This window comes from Podarcis liolepis (assembly GCF_965112155.1).
Source record: "Podarcis liolepis genome assembly, chromosome: 9".
NCBI lineage: Eukaryota > Metazoa > Chordata > Lepidosauria > Squamata > Lacertidae > Podarcis > Podarcis liolepis.
In genome coordinates this window covers 3627267-3645956 of record NC_139564.1, presented here as the reverse complement: position 1 = coordinate 3645956, position 18690 = coordinate 3627267, and the positions used below count along the sequence as shown (strand labels likewise).

Genomic DNA, 18690 nt, shown 5'->3' with positions numbered 1-18690 from the left:
CCTGAAATGCTGGAGGGCAGAGCTCTTTGTGTGATGCAACCTTTCCTAATGAAAAAGAACGTAAAAATAGCCCTGCTTGGTCAGGCCAGTGGCCTCTCCTAGCTCAGCACAGAATCACTGAATTGCAGAGTTGGAAGGGACCCCAGCGGTCATCTAGTCCAACCCCCTGCAATACAGGAATCTCATCTATCCCCCCCCCCCCGTTTTAAATATTTATTGGGTTTTATAACAAATAAAAATACAAATCTCATTCATCATATTGTATACAAATGTTCTCCCTCCCCTCCTTCGGACTTCCCTCAACTCCCCCTCTACTGAGTTATTTGGTTTTGTTTATTGTGTCCTGCTTTGTATCAAAGTAAATTCCCTTATCATTCTCTAAAATATCTGTTACTATAAATAAAGTTGTGAACGTTTATTCAAACCCTGCCAGTGAGTCCAGCCCATTTTGCTGTTTCTGCAAATAAACTGTAAATGGTTCCCAAACTCTTCTGAAGTCCTTTTGAAGAGCCAGTGTGGTGTAGTGGTTGAGAGCGGTAGTCACGTAATCTGGGAAACCGGGTTCGTGTCTCCACTCCTCCACCTGCAGCTGCTGGGTGACCTTGGGCCAGTCACACTTCTCTGAAGTCTCTCAGCCCCACTCACCTCACAGAGTGCTTGTTGTGGGGGAGGAAGGGAAAGGAGAATGTTAGCCGCTTTGAGACTCCTGAAGGGGAGTGAAAGGCGGGATATCAAATCCAAACTCTTCTTCTTCTTCTTCTTTGTCCTTCTCTCTTAATTTATCTGTTAGCTTAGCCAATTCTGCATAGTTCATCAATTTTTCTTGCCGTTGTTCTTTTGATGGTATTTCTTCCATCTTCCAGTATTGTGCAATAAAGATTCTTGCCGCTGTTGTAGCATACATAAATAATGTCCATTTTTCTTTTGGTAGCTCTTGATTTGAGATACCATACCTAGTAGAAAGGCTTCAGGATGTTTACCAAAATTCATTTTAAACATTTTTTTCAGTTCATTGTATATCATTGCCCAGTATTTTTTTTAATGCATTTGCATTCCCACCACAAGGAATCTCATCTAAAGCATCCATGACAATCCAGCATCTGCTTACAAACTGTGGGAATGTTCAGGGATGCAGGAGAGGATATATTGTTGGGTTATAGCCTTTCCAACTTGTGTTAACAAGTTCACAATTTAGCAGAGTAACATTCCCCTTTTTTAAAACTTGCAGCGGATGCATTTGCTCAGACTCGCTAAAGCCTCTATAATAACTGTTCTGGTTGTTGTTGTTGTTTAGTCGTTTAGTCGTGTCCGACTCTTCGTGACCCCATGGACCAGAGCATGCCAGGCACTCCTGTCTTCCACTGCCTCCTGCAGTTTGGTCAAACTCGTATTTTCCCTTTATTCCCTCATAAAAGATAAGACATGACACAGTCTTCTATAAAAGTATAAAAAGAGTTTACTCACATTTTGTTCACAATTGGATCCCAGAAGGCAAACTTTGCTTAGAGAAGTAACATATACCTGAAAACTATCTCATAAGGAGACAGTCCCTTTGTCCTCTCTTGGCTGGAAGTCAAGAGAGCATCTTTGGCTAAGCAGATGTTGCTTATTCGATGCATGTAGTCACAGAGAGAGAGATAGCTGCCCTGCCCTGTGCTTTTGTCCTTACCTTCACAGGTGAGTCCACGCCCACCTCTAGTCACATGCAGAGGAAGTCTGTCCCAGCCCAGAAGGGAACAGGAAGTTGACCTGCTGGCTGGACAAACATTCCTCCCCATGTGTAAACATGTTCACTCTAGGAATGTTGTACTTGACTGCTCTTGTGTTTCACATCCCACACAAACCTCCAGGGAAGAAGAGTCTGCAGCCTCCCGAGGGCGTCTGCTCCACTGACAAACAGCTCTTACTATCAGAAAATTCTTCCTGATGTTTAGTCAGAATCTCCCTTCATGTAACTTGAAGGCATAGGTTGTGTCCTGTCTTTCTGGAGCAGGAGAAAACAAGTTTGTTCCCTCTTCCATGTGCCAGCCCTTCACATGGGAAGGGCGGGTTCACATTCCTGTCTCAGCGATGTCTACGCTGGCTTGGTCGTGCCCACAGCATGGAAGACGGCAGGACCCCCAAGGACGTGCTCTGTGGGGAGCTAGCTTCAGGCACCAGGCCTGAAGTCTGCATTGCAAAGATGTCTGCAAACATGGCCTAGAGGCTGGCAACACCAACCCCGCTATCCCTTGAAGACAACTGCAGTGCCTGAAGACAGACAATCAGGTTGTGCCTCCGTAGCAGTGACCAGAGGAGAAATGACCGCTGGAAGGAGCACAGAGAGAAGAAACTCCATAGAGCATCTGCAGTAGCACAACCAGATGCCTTCAGCTGCCCCGGCTGCAACAAAACATGTCTCTCCCCTCTTGGTCTCTGCAGCTACAGCAGGCGTGCAAGCGTCCAACGGTTTAACTTTACCCTGAAGGCGTACTCCTCCATTGTCCCCCGAGACATGCAGGTGCCAACAACAACAACACTCTCAGGACTGAACTGGGTTGGTGGACACTGCGAAGCACCCCCTCCCCCAGGAAATAGTTATGGGACAGTGAGAAAAGGGAGTTACTTTCCAAACGAAGCAAATTGACTCTTCTATACTGCACATTTCATTGACTATGCAAAAGCCTTTGACTGTGTCGACCACAGCAAACTATGGCAAGTTCTTAAAGAAATGGGAGTGCCTGATCACCTCATCTGTCTCCTGAGAAATCTCTATGTGGGACAAGAAGCTACAGTTAGAACTGGATATGGAACAACTGATTGGTTCAAAATTGGGAAAGAAGTACATCAAGGCTGTATATTGTCTCCCTGCTTATTTAACTTATATGCAGAATTCATCATGCGAAAGGCTGGGCTGGATGAATCCCAAGCTGGAATTAAGATTGCCAGAAGAAATATCAACAACCTCAGATATGCAGATGACACAACCTGGATGGCAGAAAGTGAGGAGGAATTAAAGAACCTTTTAATGAGGGTGAGAGGAGAGCTCAAAATATGGTCTGAAGCTCAACATCAAAAAAATGAAGATCATGGCCACTGGGCCCATCACCTCCTGGCAAATAGGGAAGAAATTGAGGCAGTGAGAGATTTTACTTTCTTGGGCTCCATGATCCCTGCAGATGGTGACAGCAGTCACGAAATTAAAAGAGGCCTGCTTCTTGGGAGAAAAGCAATGTCAAACCTAGAAAGCATCTTAAAAAGCAGAGACATCACCTTGCCAACAAAGGCCCGTATAGTTAAAGCTATGGTTTTCCCAGTAGTGATGTATGGAAGTGAGAGCTGGACCATCAAGAAGGCTGATCGCTGAAGAATTGATGCTTCTGAATTATGGTGCTGGAGGAGACTCTTGAGAGTCCCATGGACTGCAAGAAGATCAAACCTCTCCATTCTGAAGGAAATCAGCCCTGAGTGCTCCCTGGAAGGACAGATCCTGAAGCTGAGGCTCCAAGACTTTGGCCACCTCATGAGAAGAGAAGACTCCCTGGAAAAGACCCTGATGTTGGGAAAGATGGAGGGCCCAAGGAGAAGGGGACGACAGAGGACGAGATGGTGGGACAGTGTTCTTGAAGCTACCAGCATGAGTTTGACCAAACTGCGGGAGGCAGTGGAAGACAGGAGTGCCTGGCGTGCTCTAGCCCAGGGGGTCACGAAGAGTCGGACATGACTAAACGACTAAACAACAACAAATACTGCACACCAGCCAACGTCTAGGCTCTCCAAGGATAGAGACTGAAACACCTTCTTCCCATGGCCTGGAAGTCCCCGGAAGCCATCAGACCTGTCTCCCCGCACCCACCCCCCGCAAGTTAGTCGTGCGAGAAGGGAGTTAAGCAGCTGCAGTTTGCATGGCTATGAAGGGAGACAAGAGAAAACTGGCATCCTCGGGAACAGAGGAAGGTCCCCAGAGACAGCTTGTCTCAGCTGGAGCCGCCACGCGGAGCTAATTTCTGTCTGCAAGCCGGAGTGGGGAGAAAATTAAACGCTGACCTATATTGCAGTCTGGCCTCTAGGATGGAGGCAAGCGGTCTGTAGTGGGATGTATTGGGTAGGAAAGACGGCTGTTTAACTGGAGAGAGCGGGGGGGGGGGGGGGACACACACACACACAGTAGCTCAGGAGCAGAGCATTCTGGAACTTGGAGTCTAAGTCCATCTCCAGTTAGCGCTGGGAGGTCCTTGTCTGAAACCCTGGACAGCTGCTGCCAGTCAGTGCACACAGTGCTGAGCTAAATGGCCCAATGGTTTGGCTCAGTATAAGCAGCTATGTTCCCAAGCAAATCCATTCTGAAACAGACCAGAGATGCAGATAGGTAGCCATGTTGGTCTGCCATAGTCAAAATAAAAAAAATCTTTCCAGTAGCACCTTAAAGACCAACTAAGTTAGTCCAGTGTGGTATTGCGTCCATCAGGAAGGGTCCATGTGGAGTCCCTTTTTGTGTAAAGTTGGTCTTTAAGGTGCTCTTTGGTGCTCTAAAGTTGGTCTTTAAGGTGCTACTGGAAGGATTTTTTTTATTTAGACCAGAGATGGTCTTTGTTTAAGAGCTTGAGTATCTTAAGGTAGCACAGCTGGGGGGGGGGGGCAGTCCTTGCCCATTTAAAGGACCCCCGCTTTCAGCAGTGAGTGGTCTTCCCCCTGCTCTTCCTTTAGCAGAATTCTTGTTGCTAATTCAAGCAGCAACCCCAGCTCAGCGTTAGAGAAACCACCATGCAATGCACTCCAAGGCACTTTGTTGCTGTCCACTTAGCTCCAATGCATGGAAGGGACCTGTGACTCCGAAAGTGGTGCAAATGACTTCCAGAGAGCACAGGGGGAGCCAAAGGCTCTTAACCAGTGCGCAGAGCATACACCGCCCCCCCCAAAAAAACCTTAATGACTGCAGGAATATGAGGCACAGCGTCTATGCAGGTTTCAGTCTTTGCACCTTTTCCTCTCCTGCTGATCCTCATGGGCAACTTTCGGTTGCACCTGCGCAAGTTGCTCCTGTTGCCATGGAGATTTTGGCAGGCAGTTCTGAACACAAGACGGGTGCCTTCCTCTCTCCCTGTATATCCAGGGAGACGCTTCACAAAATCTGGGCAAGGACTGGAGGAGAAAAGCAGGGGCAAGGCTGTCCAAAGCTTGTGTGCAAAGAACAAAAAGGCAGGTCTTAGCTGCTGCAGGGTTTGTGTTGCATGGATGCCGCAGGCTGGCAACATTAACCCCACTGTTTATTGGGATCCCTTGCAGACGACCGCAGTGCCCAGAGGCAGGCAGGCAGGTCATGCACCCACAGCAGTGACCAGAGGAGGAATGACTGCTGGGAGGACTGCAGAGAGAAGAAACACCCTCGTGCATCTGCAGCAGCCAAACTGTATGCCTTCATCTGCCCCAGTTGCAACAAAACATGTCTCTCCCATATTGGTCTCTACAGCCACAGCAGGCGCTGTAACTCCCCAACGCTTTGACTTCACCCCAAAGGCGCACTCCTCTGTTGTCTCCCGAGACAGACAGATGCCAGCAAGTTAATGCAACGTATTAGCCGTCAAATACCTGACTTTGCAGCAAGTGGAGAGAGCCAGTGTGGGGTGGTGGTAAGAGCACTGAAGTGGGATCTGGGAGACCAGGTGTGTTGAGATTCCTTCATTGCAAGGGGAGGAGTAGATGACCCTCAGGGTCCCAATTCCACAATTCTACGAAATCTATGCTTCTGTGAAAACCCTTCTCCCAAGCAAGGAGTTTTGTGGTGCTCAAAGGCTTGCAGAAATTAAGTACCCAACAGTTTGTGTGTGCATGTGCGGGTGTGTGCGGGTGTTTGTGTGTGTGTGTGCAGATAGAGCCAGGTTAATGAATTTCATCTTTTCTTCATTGCATTTCCTGGGAATCTTCACCAGATGCTTTTACTGTGAGCTGAGCGGGGAGGCACATCCCTCTTTGCCTCTAAGAGCGATCCATCCATATCTCTCTCTCTCTCTCTCTCTCTCTCTCTCTCTCTCTCTCTCTCTCTCTGTATTCCTCTCCCTTTCAAGGTAAATCAACCCACATATTAAGGTGTCAAGTTCCTACAGATTAATAAAATGATTTTTGATGTTTGAAAAGCTCCTCGCCCCACCCCCCCACCCCATTTCCCTGCAAATTACTGTTTTCAAGGCATCTGCTGCCAGAGCTTCTCAATAACGGTAATCAAAGGACTTGATTGAGCTTTGGAATTTGCCTGTCAAAGCCAGATGCCCTGGAACGAGGTGTGTGGCGCTGCCAAAAGGATGCCACAGGGACCTTGCCTTGCCTTCATGGAAAGAATCTGCATTTTGCAGAGGTGTCAGTGCAATCTAAGTAGGGTGGGTGGAACTGCCCTGATTATTTTTGTGTATGGCAGTTGTAACTCAGTCTGACAAGAGTCAATTTTGCGTCAATTATACTTGGTTGTTATTTTTGTTTTTCAGTGAACAGTGATCCTGCAAACCGGGGAGGATAGCTTCCACTCAGACTGTTTCTGTTGTTTTTAATCAGACATGTCTATTAATTTTTTGATTATGCTCTCCCCCCCCCTGCCTGCTGCTTTGTGGATTCTCTTGACGTGCTCTATTTTTAATGTGATTTTGTTTTCAGGGACACCTGCAGTTTGAACCCCCCACCCTAATTTTAAATTGGAGTGTATCTTTCCATGATCTGTTTATCCTGGGGTGCTGGATATAGAAGGAACCTCAGTTTGGGGCTATGTGTGCTGGTTTGTTTTATTTATAGCCCATGATACTTTGAGAAATTAAGGAGGGCACCTCAGAATATCTGCTTCCAGCTTGTGCTCCTCTAACCCATTTTTAGAGAGCCAGGGTAATGTAGTATAGTGGTTAGAGTGTTGGAGTAGCACTTGAGAGGACTGAGGTTTAATTCTCCTCCCCCTGAGCCATGACACTCACTGGCTGATTATGGGACATTCACCACCTCGTCTGCTGGGTCCGTGGGTAACCCAAGAACCGCGGTCCAGGTCCGGTGCAGAATCCATAGGTTCCACTAGGAGTCAGTCCAACAGGGCCAAGGCAGGACACGAGGCAGGAAACCAGGCAAGGACAGGTACAGGATCTCAGGCAGGTTCTAGCAAACAGCAATGTTGCTCCCTCAACCTGGGGCGGGGTCCGACAGCCTTTTATCTTTGTCAGGGTAGCGGCCGTTCCTGATCCCCCGGCGACTCACCTCCCTGCTTTGCCCAAAGGCAAGCACTCCTCCTGCGAGTACTCAGGTCTCTCCTTCTCTCAGACCTTAGTCTCTGCAGCTCGGGAGATGTTGGTGGGTTACTGGACCCAGAGGCCGCCTCAGCCTCCCCTGACCCAACCGGTAGTGGAGCAGCTGTAAGTGATGGCCCAGCTGGAGGCAAGGAGGTCATCCCCACATCTGGAGCCAGGGCAGGCTCAGCCCCCTGACTCAGCCCAGCTGGTACTTGTTGCAGGGGAACCTGTGCAGAGTGGGACTCTTCAGGATCAGGCCCCAGGCTTGGTTCAGATGCCACCTGAGGCAAAGGATCTGGTGCAGACTGAGTCTTCTCTGGTACCAAGTCCGAGCCTGAGTCTCAGACCATCACACCTTGCAGCTTAATCTACCCCACAGGGTTGTTGTGGGAATAAAAATGGTTTGTTTGTTTGTTTGTTTGCAGTTTATTACTCTGAGTTCATTGATGGAAGGGTGGGAGATGCATTTCATCAACACATTGATGGACAAAATATGATCTATAACAAAATTTTAAAAATGTTTAAGATAAAGTTTGTTAAAAGACCAGAAGCGTTTTTATTAGGCATTTCAGGTCAAGATTTGCCAAAAGAGAAGAAGAAACTTTTCATGTATGCTACAGCTGCGGCTAAGATACTCCTAGCCCAAAGATGCAAAAGCCACGAAATACCAACCAAAGAAGAATGGCGAGGAAAAATTGGTGGAATATGCTGAAATGGCAAAGCTAATAGAAAGACTTTAAAAAAAGATTGGGAACCATTAAGGTTGTATCTACAGAAACAATGCAAAGAAATAGACTCACTAGCAGGGTTTGAGTAAACACGTACAACTAAGAAAACAAACATAGAAATTATAAAGATGATGTTAAAATTGTGAAAGTATAACAATATTGAATTTAAAGAACTTAAGATCAAGATATAAAGCAAGCAGGAGAAGTTAATATGTTTAAAACCAGAAGAGGAAGTTGAGGGAATTTGGGGGTTGGGAATTGTACTATTTTTTGTTTTATGATATGTTGCTATTATGATAAAAATGTAAAATTCAACAAAATGATTTTTTTAAAAACCACCTTGATGGACAAAGAGTTATGGGACACCAGAGTGGCCCAACTCCAGGAGCTACTGAGGGCTTAAAATTGGGCACTAGTGAATGATACTCAAAAACACCATGCTAGCCAGGTATCAGAATGGCCACCTTCTTCCTTACAAACCCTTCAGGGTGCTGAGATTGGCACAGGGGGATCCCTTTCATAGTTCCTCCTGTGAGGAATAATGCTGCAGCCAAAATAAAAATTCATGTGTTGTCAGACAAGCAAAGGGTTAGGACATATGGAGTTCCCTGCTAAATTCCTAAAGAGGGCACTCTGTCAGGTCATACCCTCTGGTGGGTAAATTAAGAAAAGCAAAACACGGTAATTCTCACTACACCCTCCCCGTTCAGAACTGGAGAGAGAGGTTGCTTGTTTTGTGCTCTCCTGAGCACAGACTCCATTTTGATCTCCACCATGAATTCTGTAATCTAAAAGTAGATTCTGCCTGAGTTATTTTCCCTGATGCTTACTCCTGAATCAAGTCCGAAGCTTTATGTAAGTAAAAACTATTTTTATTTTTACACTACAGACTTCTGTGTTCCTCCTTTGTTTTGGAGGGATAAAAAGGGGAAGGTCCATTCTGCTAAAGCACCCTGGGTAATTACTAATAAGGTTAAGTAACCTTGCCTCAGAGGTTTCCACATTTTATTCTGTGAAGGGGTTGTAATTTTAAACTCTGCTAACTAGACATTATTCTCACACAAGTGAATGAGAGGAAGGGTAAATAATAAACAATATTGTATCCTGCTCTCCGAATCCACCCAACATCTCCATCTTCAGAAGTAGAGGGCCTTCTCTGGGGTGGCCCCTAAGCTTTGGAACTTCCTCCCCACAGAGGTGAACCTGGAACCTTCACTGTAAAACTTTTGCAGGGAGCTGAAAATTCACCTCTTTATCCTGGCTTTTGACACTTGGAATCATAGAATTGTAGAGTCGGGAGCAAAAGTGTCAGCTAGTCCAATCGCCTGCGATGCAGGAATCTCAACTGAAGCATCCATGACATCTAATCGCGGCTTAAAAACCTCCAAGGAAGGAGAGTCTTTTCCACCTCCCTCCAGGAGGGAGTCTTTTCCACCTGCGAAGGGCTCTTGCTGTCAGAAAGGTCTTCCTGAAGTTTAGTCAGAATCTCCTTTCTTGTAACCTGAAGCTGCTGGTTCGAGTTTCAGGGCCCGCCTTATTCTTATGGTTGTTGGATGAGTTAAACTGTTTTTAATGTTGCGTTTTAATGTTGTGACCTGCCGTGGGATCTTAGGGTGGTGGGCGGGCGATAGATAGATAGATAGATAGATAGATAGATAGATAGATAGGCAGGTCAACAGGTCTCCATCTCTCCCTTCGTCCAAACTCGATCCCAGCAGTTTCATAAACTGTCCCACCTCCTTTCTTCAAGACTATCTAATTTCAAGAGGACTCATTTGAGTCAAGAGCCTCTTTCCTCAAAGGAAGTCAGGTGGTTGCATTTGGCTCACCTGGTCATTTTCTTCCATGGGCTGCCTCCCCCTCCCCATCTCTTCCACTTTACACATTTCCTCCCCACCGTCCCCCCCCCCAACACCACCACATCACTCCCAGCATGAATTCATAATGATAACTTATTGAGGGGAAAGGGTTTAATGGGGGGGGAATGGGGTGAGTCACTCCTCCAAGGGGTGTTTCAAATTTGCAGGACACTCTGTGCAGGTAAACACTCAACAGTTCAGAATCTGTCCCCTCCTCTTCCTTTCACCACCTCCTGCACCAACAAAGCGCTTTGATTAAGAAAGATGACAGGCAATCAAGATAAGGTTAGTAAGTCAGCCTAACACCGAGCAGTGGTGACATTGCTAACAAAGATTGGTGGGGAGGGGGAGGAAGAGAAGGGGGCCAAGACTGATTCCCTGGGTGAATTGATCCTCATTTAGCAACTGCTCCGTGCTGACCTCTCTACCTGGGCTGGTTCATCGCAGGAAGGATTTTTCCGCATTGCACTTTCCTTCTCTGCTCGAAGCTACCTCTGATTTCATTTCTGCTACAGAGGTACGGCTGGTGGCACCATTTAGGGGAGGACTTTGGGGGCAGGGCCTGAGGGCCCCATTCAGCTGAATGAGCAGGAGGTGCCCGGTTGCAGCCAGACTGCCTTGCCGCATTTTGAAGCCAGCGGCATAATGCACATTATTATCTAAAGATAACATAAGTAGAACCCAGTGGCCCCTCTAGTCCAGCATCTGTTGCCCTAAACCTGCCTCTGCCAAAATAATAATAATAATAATAATAATAATAATAATAATAATAATAATAATAATTATTATTATTATTATTATTATTATTATTATTATTATTATTATTATTTATTTGTACCCCACCCATCTGACTGGTTTCCCCAGCCACTCTGGGCAGCTTCCAACAAAGACCAAAAATACACTAAGATGTCACACATTAAAAACTTCCCGGAACAGGGCTGCCTTCAGATGTCTTCTGAATGTTTATCTCTTTGGCATCTGATGGGAGGGTGTTCCGCAGGGCAGGTGCCACTACCAAGAAGGCCCTCTGCCTGGTTCCCTGTAGCTTTGCTTCTCGCAATGAGGGAACTGCCAGAAGGCCCTTGGTGCTGGGCCTCAGTGTCTGGGCAGAACAAAAGGAATCCTCCTGTTAGATAGTGACCCTGTGTGGCTCCCTCCTTTTCATCTACAGTGCAGCTTGGCTCACTGGCTTGAGTAAACTGGAGTGGCCTCTTTGGCACATGCCTCAATGTGACACAGACTGCATGGGCTCACCTGAAAGTGGGGTGCCGATGTGCGAGTGGACATTATTTGTGGGGTGCAGCTGGATATGATCAAGATCTTTTGTGCAACAGATGCACACGACATGACACCACATTTTGGTTCTTATTCGAAAAACAAACCGGCCTTTGATGCAATCTCATTTTATTTATTAAAATTCCTCACGGCGTGTGTGTCTGAATCATCCTCGAAAGCAAACACCAACAGGCAGCTTGTTGACTTCGCATCTTCTTTATTCAAAAGCTGGAGGGAGCCAGTTTCCTCTCCAAGCCTTCTGTCGACAGCTTGTGCCAGTTTGTTTTTGAGTTCGGAATCCAGGATTTCCTTTTCAATAAACAGCAGGAGACAAGATTGCAAAGCGCTCACAAAAGAGGATGTTACCAAAGGGAGTGTGAACAAAGGAATTTGGTATCAGTTAATGCAACTTGCATTCTTCTGGGAAAGGTGCATTTCGGCTGATGCTGGAATTCCCACCCCACAACAGTCCCAAAGTTCTGTGCATTCTTTTGTTTATCTGCCTGCAAGTATTAGGCAGATTTCATGCCACACACTTCTCATGTGATACATAAAAATGTCATCTTTCGAGGATGGCTCAGTGAGCAGAGTATGAGACTTTTAATATTAGGGTTGTGGGTTCATACCCCATGTTGGGCAAAGACCCCTAATATTTTGATTCTCTTTTGAAAGAGTGAGACACTCATTCACTGATTAATAATAATAAGAATAATTTCATTATTTATACCCTGCCCATCTGGGTACCTCAAACACAGACATCAGCTTTGATTTGGCTCGTTGTGTTCACAACATACCTGTAAAGTAGGCCATCTTTAGCCTCATGTTACTGATAGGAAGCTGGGGCTGAGAATCACTTGCTTGGTGCTACACAATGACCCCATGATAGCAGTGGGATAAAAGGTAAAGGACCCCTGACAGTTACGTCCAGTCACAAACAACTCTGGGGTTGCGGCGCTCATCTCGCTTTACTAGCCGAGGGAGCTGCTGTTTGTCCGAAGACAGTTTTTCCGGGTCATGTGGCCAGCAGGACTAAGCCGCTTTTGGTGCAACCAGAGCAGTGCACAGAAATGCCGTTTACCTTCCCGCCGGAGCGGTACCTATTTATCTACTTGCACTTTGACATGCTTTCAAACTGCTACGTTGGCAGGAGCTGGGACTGAGCAATGGGAGCTCACCCCGTCGCGGGGATTTGAACCGCCGACCTTCTGACCTGCAAGCCCTAGGCTCAGTGGTTTAGACCACAGTGCCACCCACATCCCAGCAGTGGGATAAATCCCTTATTATTCCAGCCACACACCACACTCCCACCCCTGCCTGACAATATGGATGCAATGAAACTAATTATCTTATGTGGTTGTTGAAAAGATAACTGGCAATATTCAGGTGGAATCCTTTGAGCACTCAGAAAATGAGATGGAAATTATTATGATTTTTTCCCAGTTTACAGAGGAAGCCCCCCTGCCCCCAAACAGCAAAGACAGCAAGAAAATGAGTGAGAAGGGGTGTCCAGGGGACAATGCAGGCTTTACATTTCAATTTCAGAACACATCCCTACTGAAAAAGAAAGAGAAAAAAGGAAGTTTTTAGCAGTGGTTCTCGTGGGCGTGGCTGGACAGGGCGGCAAGAGTGGCAGGAACATTCGAGGGCAATCAAATAACATTTAAACATTTCAGTGCATTTAAACATTTCAGTGCAGTGTAGTATAGTATGGTATCATTGATTTCTTTATTTGCAGAATATGGCTAGATCTCTTTTCAAAATGAGAGTGAGAGCATTGGCTATTGTTCTACATATAGTTCTCCACAACATATTGTGTCCAGATGTTGCGCGGACCCCCCTGGTTGAAATTATCAATTTGTCCCTTGACACGGGGACATTCCCAGGGGAACTGAAGGAAGCAGTGGTGTGTCCACTCTTAAAGAAAACTTCATTAGATCCCTTAGACCTATCCAATTACCGCCCAGTTTCAAATCTTCCTTACCTGGGTAAGGTAATTGAGAGAGCGGTTGCTGAACAGCTTGGTAGGTTTCTGGAGGAAACATCGGCATTAGATCCATTTCAGTCCGGTTTCCGTCCTGGTTTTGGGATGGAGATGGCTCTGGTTGCCGTAACAGATGATCTCCGTACACAACTGGATCGAGGCAGGTCAGGACTGCTGATCCTTTTAGATTTGTCAGCAGCCTTTGACATGGTTGATCATGATCTTCTGGACCACTGCCTCGCAGACGTGGGGATACAGGGCACAGCCCGTAACTGGTTGTGCTCTTTTATCTCTGGTCGGGGACAGAGGGTGGCACTAGGGAGGGAAATGTCATCGCGCCTTGGTGTGTGGAGTGCCGCAGGGCGCAATTCTCTCCCCGATGCTTTTTAACATCTTTATGCGCCCCCTTGCCCAGATTATCCGGAGCTTTGGGCTGGGCTGTCACCAATATGCTGATGACACTCAGCTCTATCTGCTGATGGATGGCCACACCGACTCGGCCCCTTACACACTCACCAGATGCTTGGAAGCTGTGGCTGGATGGTTTCGTGGGAGCCGATTGAAACTAAATCCTTCGAAGACAGAGGTCCTATGGCTAGGTCGGGATGGCATGGGGATGAGGGACCAACTCCCTTCTCTTGCGGGGGCCCAATTAATGCCATTGCCTTCCGTTAAGAGTTTGGGTGTAATCCTTGACGCCTCCCTTTCCATGGAGGCGCAAGTTACAGCAACAGCCAAGGCGACATTTTCCCACCTTCACCGCATCAAGCAGTTGGTCCCTTACCTTTCCTGCCCCGACCTGGCCACAGTGATCCATGCGACGGTCATCTCCAGGCTTGACTACTGTAATTCGCTCTGCGCGGGGCTGCCCTTGAAGCTGTCCCAGAAACTCCAGCGGGTACAGAATGCTGCAGCGAGGCTCCTCACGGGGTCTCTGCCATGGGAGCATATTCACCCAGTGCTTTTCAAGCTGCACTGGCTCCCGGTGGAGTACAGGGTCAGATTTAAGGTCTGCTTTTGACCTTTAAAGCCCTTCACGGTCTAGGACCCTCGTACCTACGGGACCGCCTCTCCTGGTATGCCCCACGGAGAGCCTCAAGGTCCATAAATAACAACACCCTAGTGGTCCCAGGCCGTAAGGAAGTTAGATTGGCTTCAACCAGAGCCAGGGCCTTTTCAACTCTGGCTCCAGCCTGGTGGAACGCTCTGCCTCATGAGACCAGGGCCCTGCAGGATCTGATTTCTTTCCGCAGGGCCTGTAAGACAGAGTTGTTCTGCCTGGCCTTTGGCTTGGAGCCAGTTTGATTCCCTCCCTCCCTCTCTTTCTTTTTTCTTTTCCTTCTCCTGCTGTGATGAGACTACATTTTAATATTTTAATGTTCCATTATTTTAATGTTGTATTTTATTTTTGTTTTTAAGTTGTAATCATTCATCTTGTTTTTATTATTGCTTGTAAGCCGCTCTGAGCCCGGCCTTGGGTGGGGAGGGTGGGGTATAAATAAAAAATTATTATTATTATTATTAATCTGCTGTATGCAGAGTCAGACCATTGGTCCTTTTAGCACAGTATTTTCTACAATAACTGTCAGGCTATCCAGTGTTTCAGACCAGAAGACTTTTCCAGCCGTACCTAGAGATGAAAGGCATTGAATCTTATACTTCCCTGACGCAAAGAGGATGCTCCACCACTGAACTAAGGCAGGCTATCCCTTAGCTGCTGGTTTTATTAAAAAATTATTATTATTCTTAAGGCTGACGGGGGCTTGATTAATAATTGGGGACACCACACAGAGCAGCCCTTTGTAGGTTTCATAATGAACCAGGCTGCCTTTCTCCCCTTACAAAAGAGCGGGCGGGACAGGCATTCCAATCACTGCACGGGAAGACGAACGCTGACGCTGGAATTCCAGCACCACGCTTCGTGGACAGCTCCGCGGCTCTTCACAGCGCACCAGAGAGTGATTGCTCTTTTTTAATTGCTGAGATTCCAGACCGGGAAAAGTGCATGTGTGAGAGAGGGCAAGACTTGTTGCTCTGCGCTTCTTCGGCCTCTTCCCCCCCCAAAAAAACCCACTCACTCACTCATTCAGAATCCAGGAACTCGAAAAGACCAGGGGTCGCAGAGCTGCCTTTCCCTGCCCTTTGGAGTCGCGGGACGCCCTTTGAGGGGGAAAGCGCTACAGGCGTGCCTCTCACTTTCCTCCGATCTCTCCGTCCTTTGCTCACCTGCCCAGGTGCGCCTGACTCATTTCTCCCGCCTGCAGCTCCTCCGGGTCGCCCTCTCTGGTGGGTGACTTCTTTCCCCGGAGTAGGGGGTTGGGAGGAAATATAAGCAACCGCTCCATTCCAGCTACCACGGTCAAGAGCTCCGGATTCCCTGTCGAGAAGGTTTGGCGTAGTCCTCTCTCCTCCCACCTCCTCACCTCCACCCACTCCCCTTCCGAGAGAGAGAGAGAGAGAGAGAGAGAGAGAGAGAGAGAGAGAGAGAGTTGACAGCAACCCTTCTCCATCCACCCACTCAACCCAACGCGCCTTCTCACTTCGCTTTTCTTCCGACGCCACTGCGCGCGGATCTGGCCGCGGAGGAACCTTTCAGCACCATGAACAGCTCCCAAGCCGTCTTCTCCGCCGGCGGACCCCAGTGGGGGCGCGCTGGAAGCGCGGTCCTTCCCCTCCTGCTGGCCGGGCTGTGCCTGGCGAGCTTGGCCGGGAACCTGCTCCTCTTGACGGTCCTCATCCACGAGCTCCGAAGAGGGAAGATCTCGCCCGCCAACGCCTTGGTGCTCAACCTGTGCTCGGCGGACCTGATCCTGGTCGTCTGCTGCCTCCCCACGCGCATCGCCACCTACTCGCGGCGCTCCTGGGTCTTCGGCAGCTTCGTCTGCAAAGCGACGGACTGGCTCCTCCACGGCTGCCTGGTGGCCAAAAGCCTCACCTGGGCGGCGGTGGGGCAAGCCAGGTACAAGCATGTGGTCTCATCCTCCTCATCTTCTTCTTCATCATCATCTTCTTCCAAGTGCCTGGGCTTGAGCTGGCGGCGCTTGGCGGGGCTCCTAGCTTCGGCTTGGCTGGCGGCGCTGATCCTGCCTCTCCCGCACCTGCTCTTCACCTACCTGGAGGCCGGCGGCGCCCCGAGCGGGCTCCTCTACTGCGTCTTCCGGAGCCCCCCTTACGCCGTCAACTTCATGGACGTCTTCAGTAAGGTCTACCCCCTGATCGCCTACCTGGCGCCCGCGGGCTTCACCTTCTCTTGCTACTGGAGGGCTCTGCGCGCCCAGAGAGGGGGCAGGCGGAACCGACTGGCCAAGCCCGGTAGCCCCCAAAGCAAGAAGGTGACCTGGGTGCTCCTGGGCCTCACCCTCCTCTTCCAGGCCACGTGGCTGCCTGCCTGGGTGGCCTGGCTGTGGGAGAGGCACAGCGGAGGGGGCCCCCAGCCGCCCCCGGCTTTGATCTTCGCTGCTGAAGTCCTCATCTTTCTTGATGGCGCGCTCAACCCAGGCGTCTTTTTGGCCACCTCCGGGGAATTCCGGGAAGGGCTGAGGAGCCTCAGGAGGGGGCTGAGCTGCAGGGGAGATGAAGCCCGGAGGCCCAGGAGCGAGGAGACCCCCCAGTCTTTGCAGGACCTGAAGGAGGAGGAGGAGGATGGGGAAGCGGCGGCAGCGGCGCAGGAGAAAGTTCTGCCCGACGTGGAGCACTTTTGGAAGGACCGGAGGAACACCGTCGCTGGGGAAGAGAGCGACCCGGTCCCCTGGGAGCACCAGGGAGACCCTTGAAAAAAGGGGAGGGAGGGGAGAGCCGCTTTTCTCCGGTTTGTAGGACTTGTTGCTGCTGCTGTTTCTCGCCACCTCCCGTTGTTTCCAAGCCCCGCCCCCACCCCATTTCCAAAAAGCAAACGAGCAGGTGGCTTCCTTGAAGGAGGCGGAATCATTGCATTCCAACACTTTGCTTCTGCTTTTCACATTAAGTAATTTTTAATAATAATAATAATAATAATAATAATAATAATAATAATAATGCCTGAACCACCGCTTTCATTCGATCTTTTCTACCCCCCCTTTTCCTCCTGAAATGGGCACATTCTGACGCCCCCCTGCAAATTGATTGATTGATTGATTGATTGATTGGATATATAGCTCACCTTCCTCCAAGTAGCCCAAGATGCCATGCATAGTTTTTCTCCTCGTTTTATCCTCACAACAGTCTTGTGAGGTAGGTCAGGCTGAGAGTGCGTGACTGGCCCATGATCCTCCGGTGAACTTCATGACTGAATGGGGATTTGAACCCTGATCTCCCAGGTGCTACTAACCTGACCCACTAACTAGGACACCATATTGGAGAGAGAGAGAGAGAGAGAGAGAGAGAGAGAGAGAGAGAGAGAAGAACTGCAGTGACATTAAAAGTAGAAGCTGCGTTGTCCTGAGTTTTAATCTCTCTTCAACCATGAATCACCCACTCTTCTCGTTCTCTCTCCCACTCCATGGCTAATTATGGCTTGCAGGTGCAGTTTGTGTGTTAAACCCCCAGTGTTGTGACCCTGATCCACATCTGATATTCCCCTTTCTCTAAGTCATATGGGAGAGCCAGGCATGAATTTTTCACCTCACCTTGTGTCTGTCCCTCACTAGGGGCCCTTTTGTGAGATAGTCTCTCCTCCCCTTCACACACACACACACACACACACACACACACACACACACCAACTCCTAGGGGCCGAGGTCCCTTCAGGCCCCCCCCCTAAAATATTTGAGAAGGCCGTCCCTGCCCCAAAGTCAATGGGCATTGCCATTCAAATGGAGTATGTGTGCTGCATCTTGTGATCGATTATGCAGGGTGGGGCTTACCTGCCCCCCAATTAACTCAAGTTGGCACCCCTTCTCTCTCTCTCTCTGTGTGTGTGTGTGTGTGTCATTCATCACTCACTTAATCCCCACAATATGGAACATGGGACTATTATTACTGCTATTGGCCCTACCTTACAGGGACTGTCTTAAGGGTAGCCACATAATGAGAAATACTTTCAAACGCTGCAAAGCACCCCATAAGTGCTCCATGTTATCTATATCCCCCAAATTCCACCTTACTCCCTTTGAGTGGCATGTCCTCCGAAACCAGATTGCTGATGCTCTCATGTTGGAAGATGACCCTGTTCCTCTTCCCATTGACAAATAATCCCCAGTGAGATAAGGAGGCCCATGGCAACCTAATGTGTTGCCTCTAGTAGCTTCCCACCCCTAACAAAGCAAAACAAGAAAACAAGCCCCAACTTCTCTCTCTCTCTCTCTCTCTCTCTCTCTCTCTCTCTCTCTCTCACACACACACACACACACACACACACACTTTTTTCCTGCTTTTCACCCCTATCTCTTCCCAGGGTAATGTCAAGTGTATGTGTCTACGCTGAAAAAAGAGAAACTTGGAGAAAGTTTATCTGGTGCTTGTAGTTAGGGGACGTGGTGGGGAAAGGAATGTTATGTCTAAACCCCCACCCCCACCAAAAAAATGGTATTGCAAAAGAGGCTTCTATCTTTATTGCTTGTTTAGCTGTCAATAGTAATGGTGGCTTTTAAGCAGTGAGTGACTGTCCCTCTCATAAGAAAGACACCCACGTA

At 48.5% G+C, this 18690-nt stretch overlaps 1 protein-coding gene across 1 annotated transcript; it reads left to right on the top strand.

Annotated features, from left to right (window-relative positions):
• Positions 1-15681: 15681 nt before the first annotated feature.
• LOC310686588 (G-protein coupled receptor 151-like) lies at positions 15682-16854 on the top strand (the record flags this gene model as incomplete). The annotated part of the gene is made up of 1 exon (XM_083460417.1): positions 15682-16854. The coding sequence occupies one exon, from the start codon at positions 15682-15684 to the stop codon at positions 16852-16854; it is 1173 nt and encodes a 390-aa protein (XP_083316543.1).
• Positions 16855-18690: the final 1836 nt, after the last annotated feature.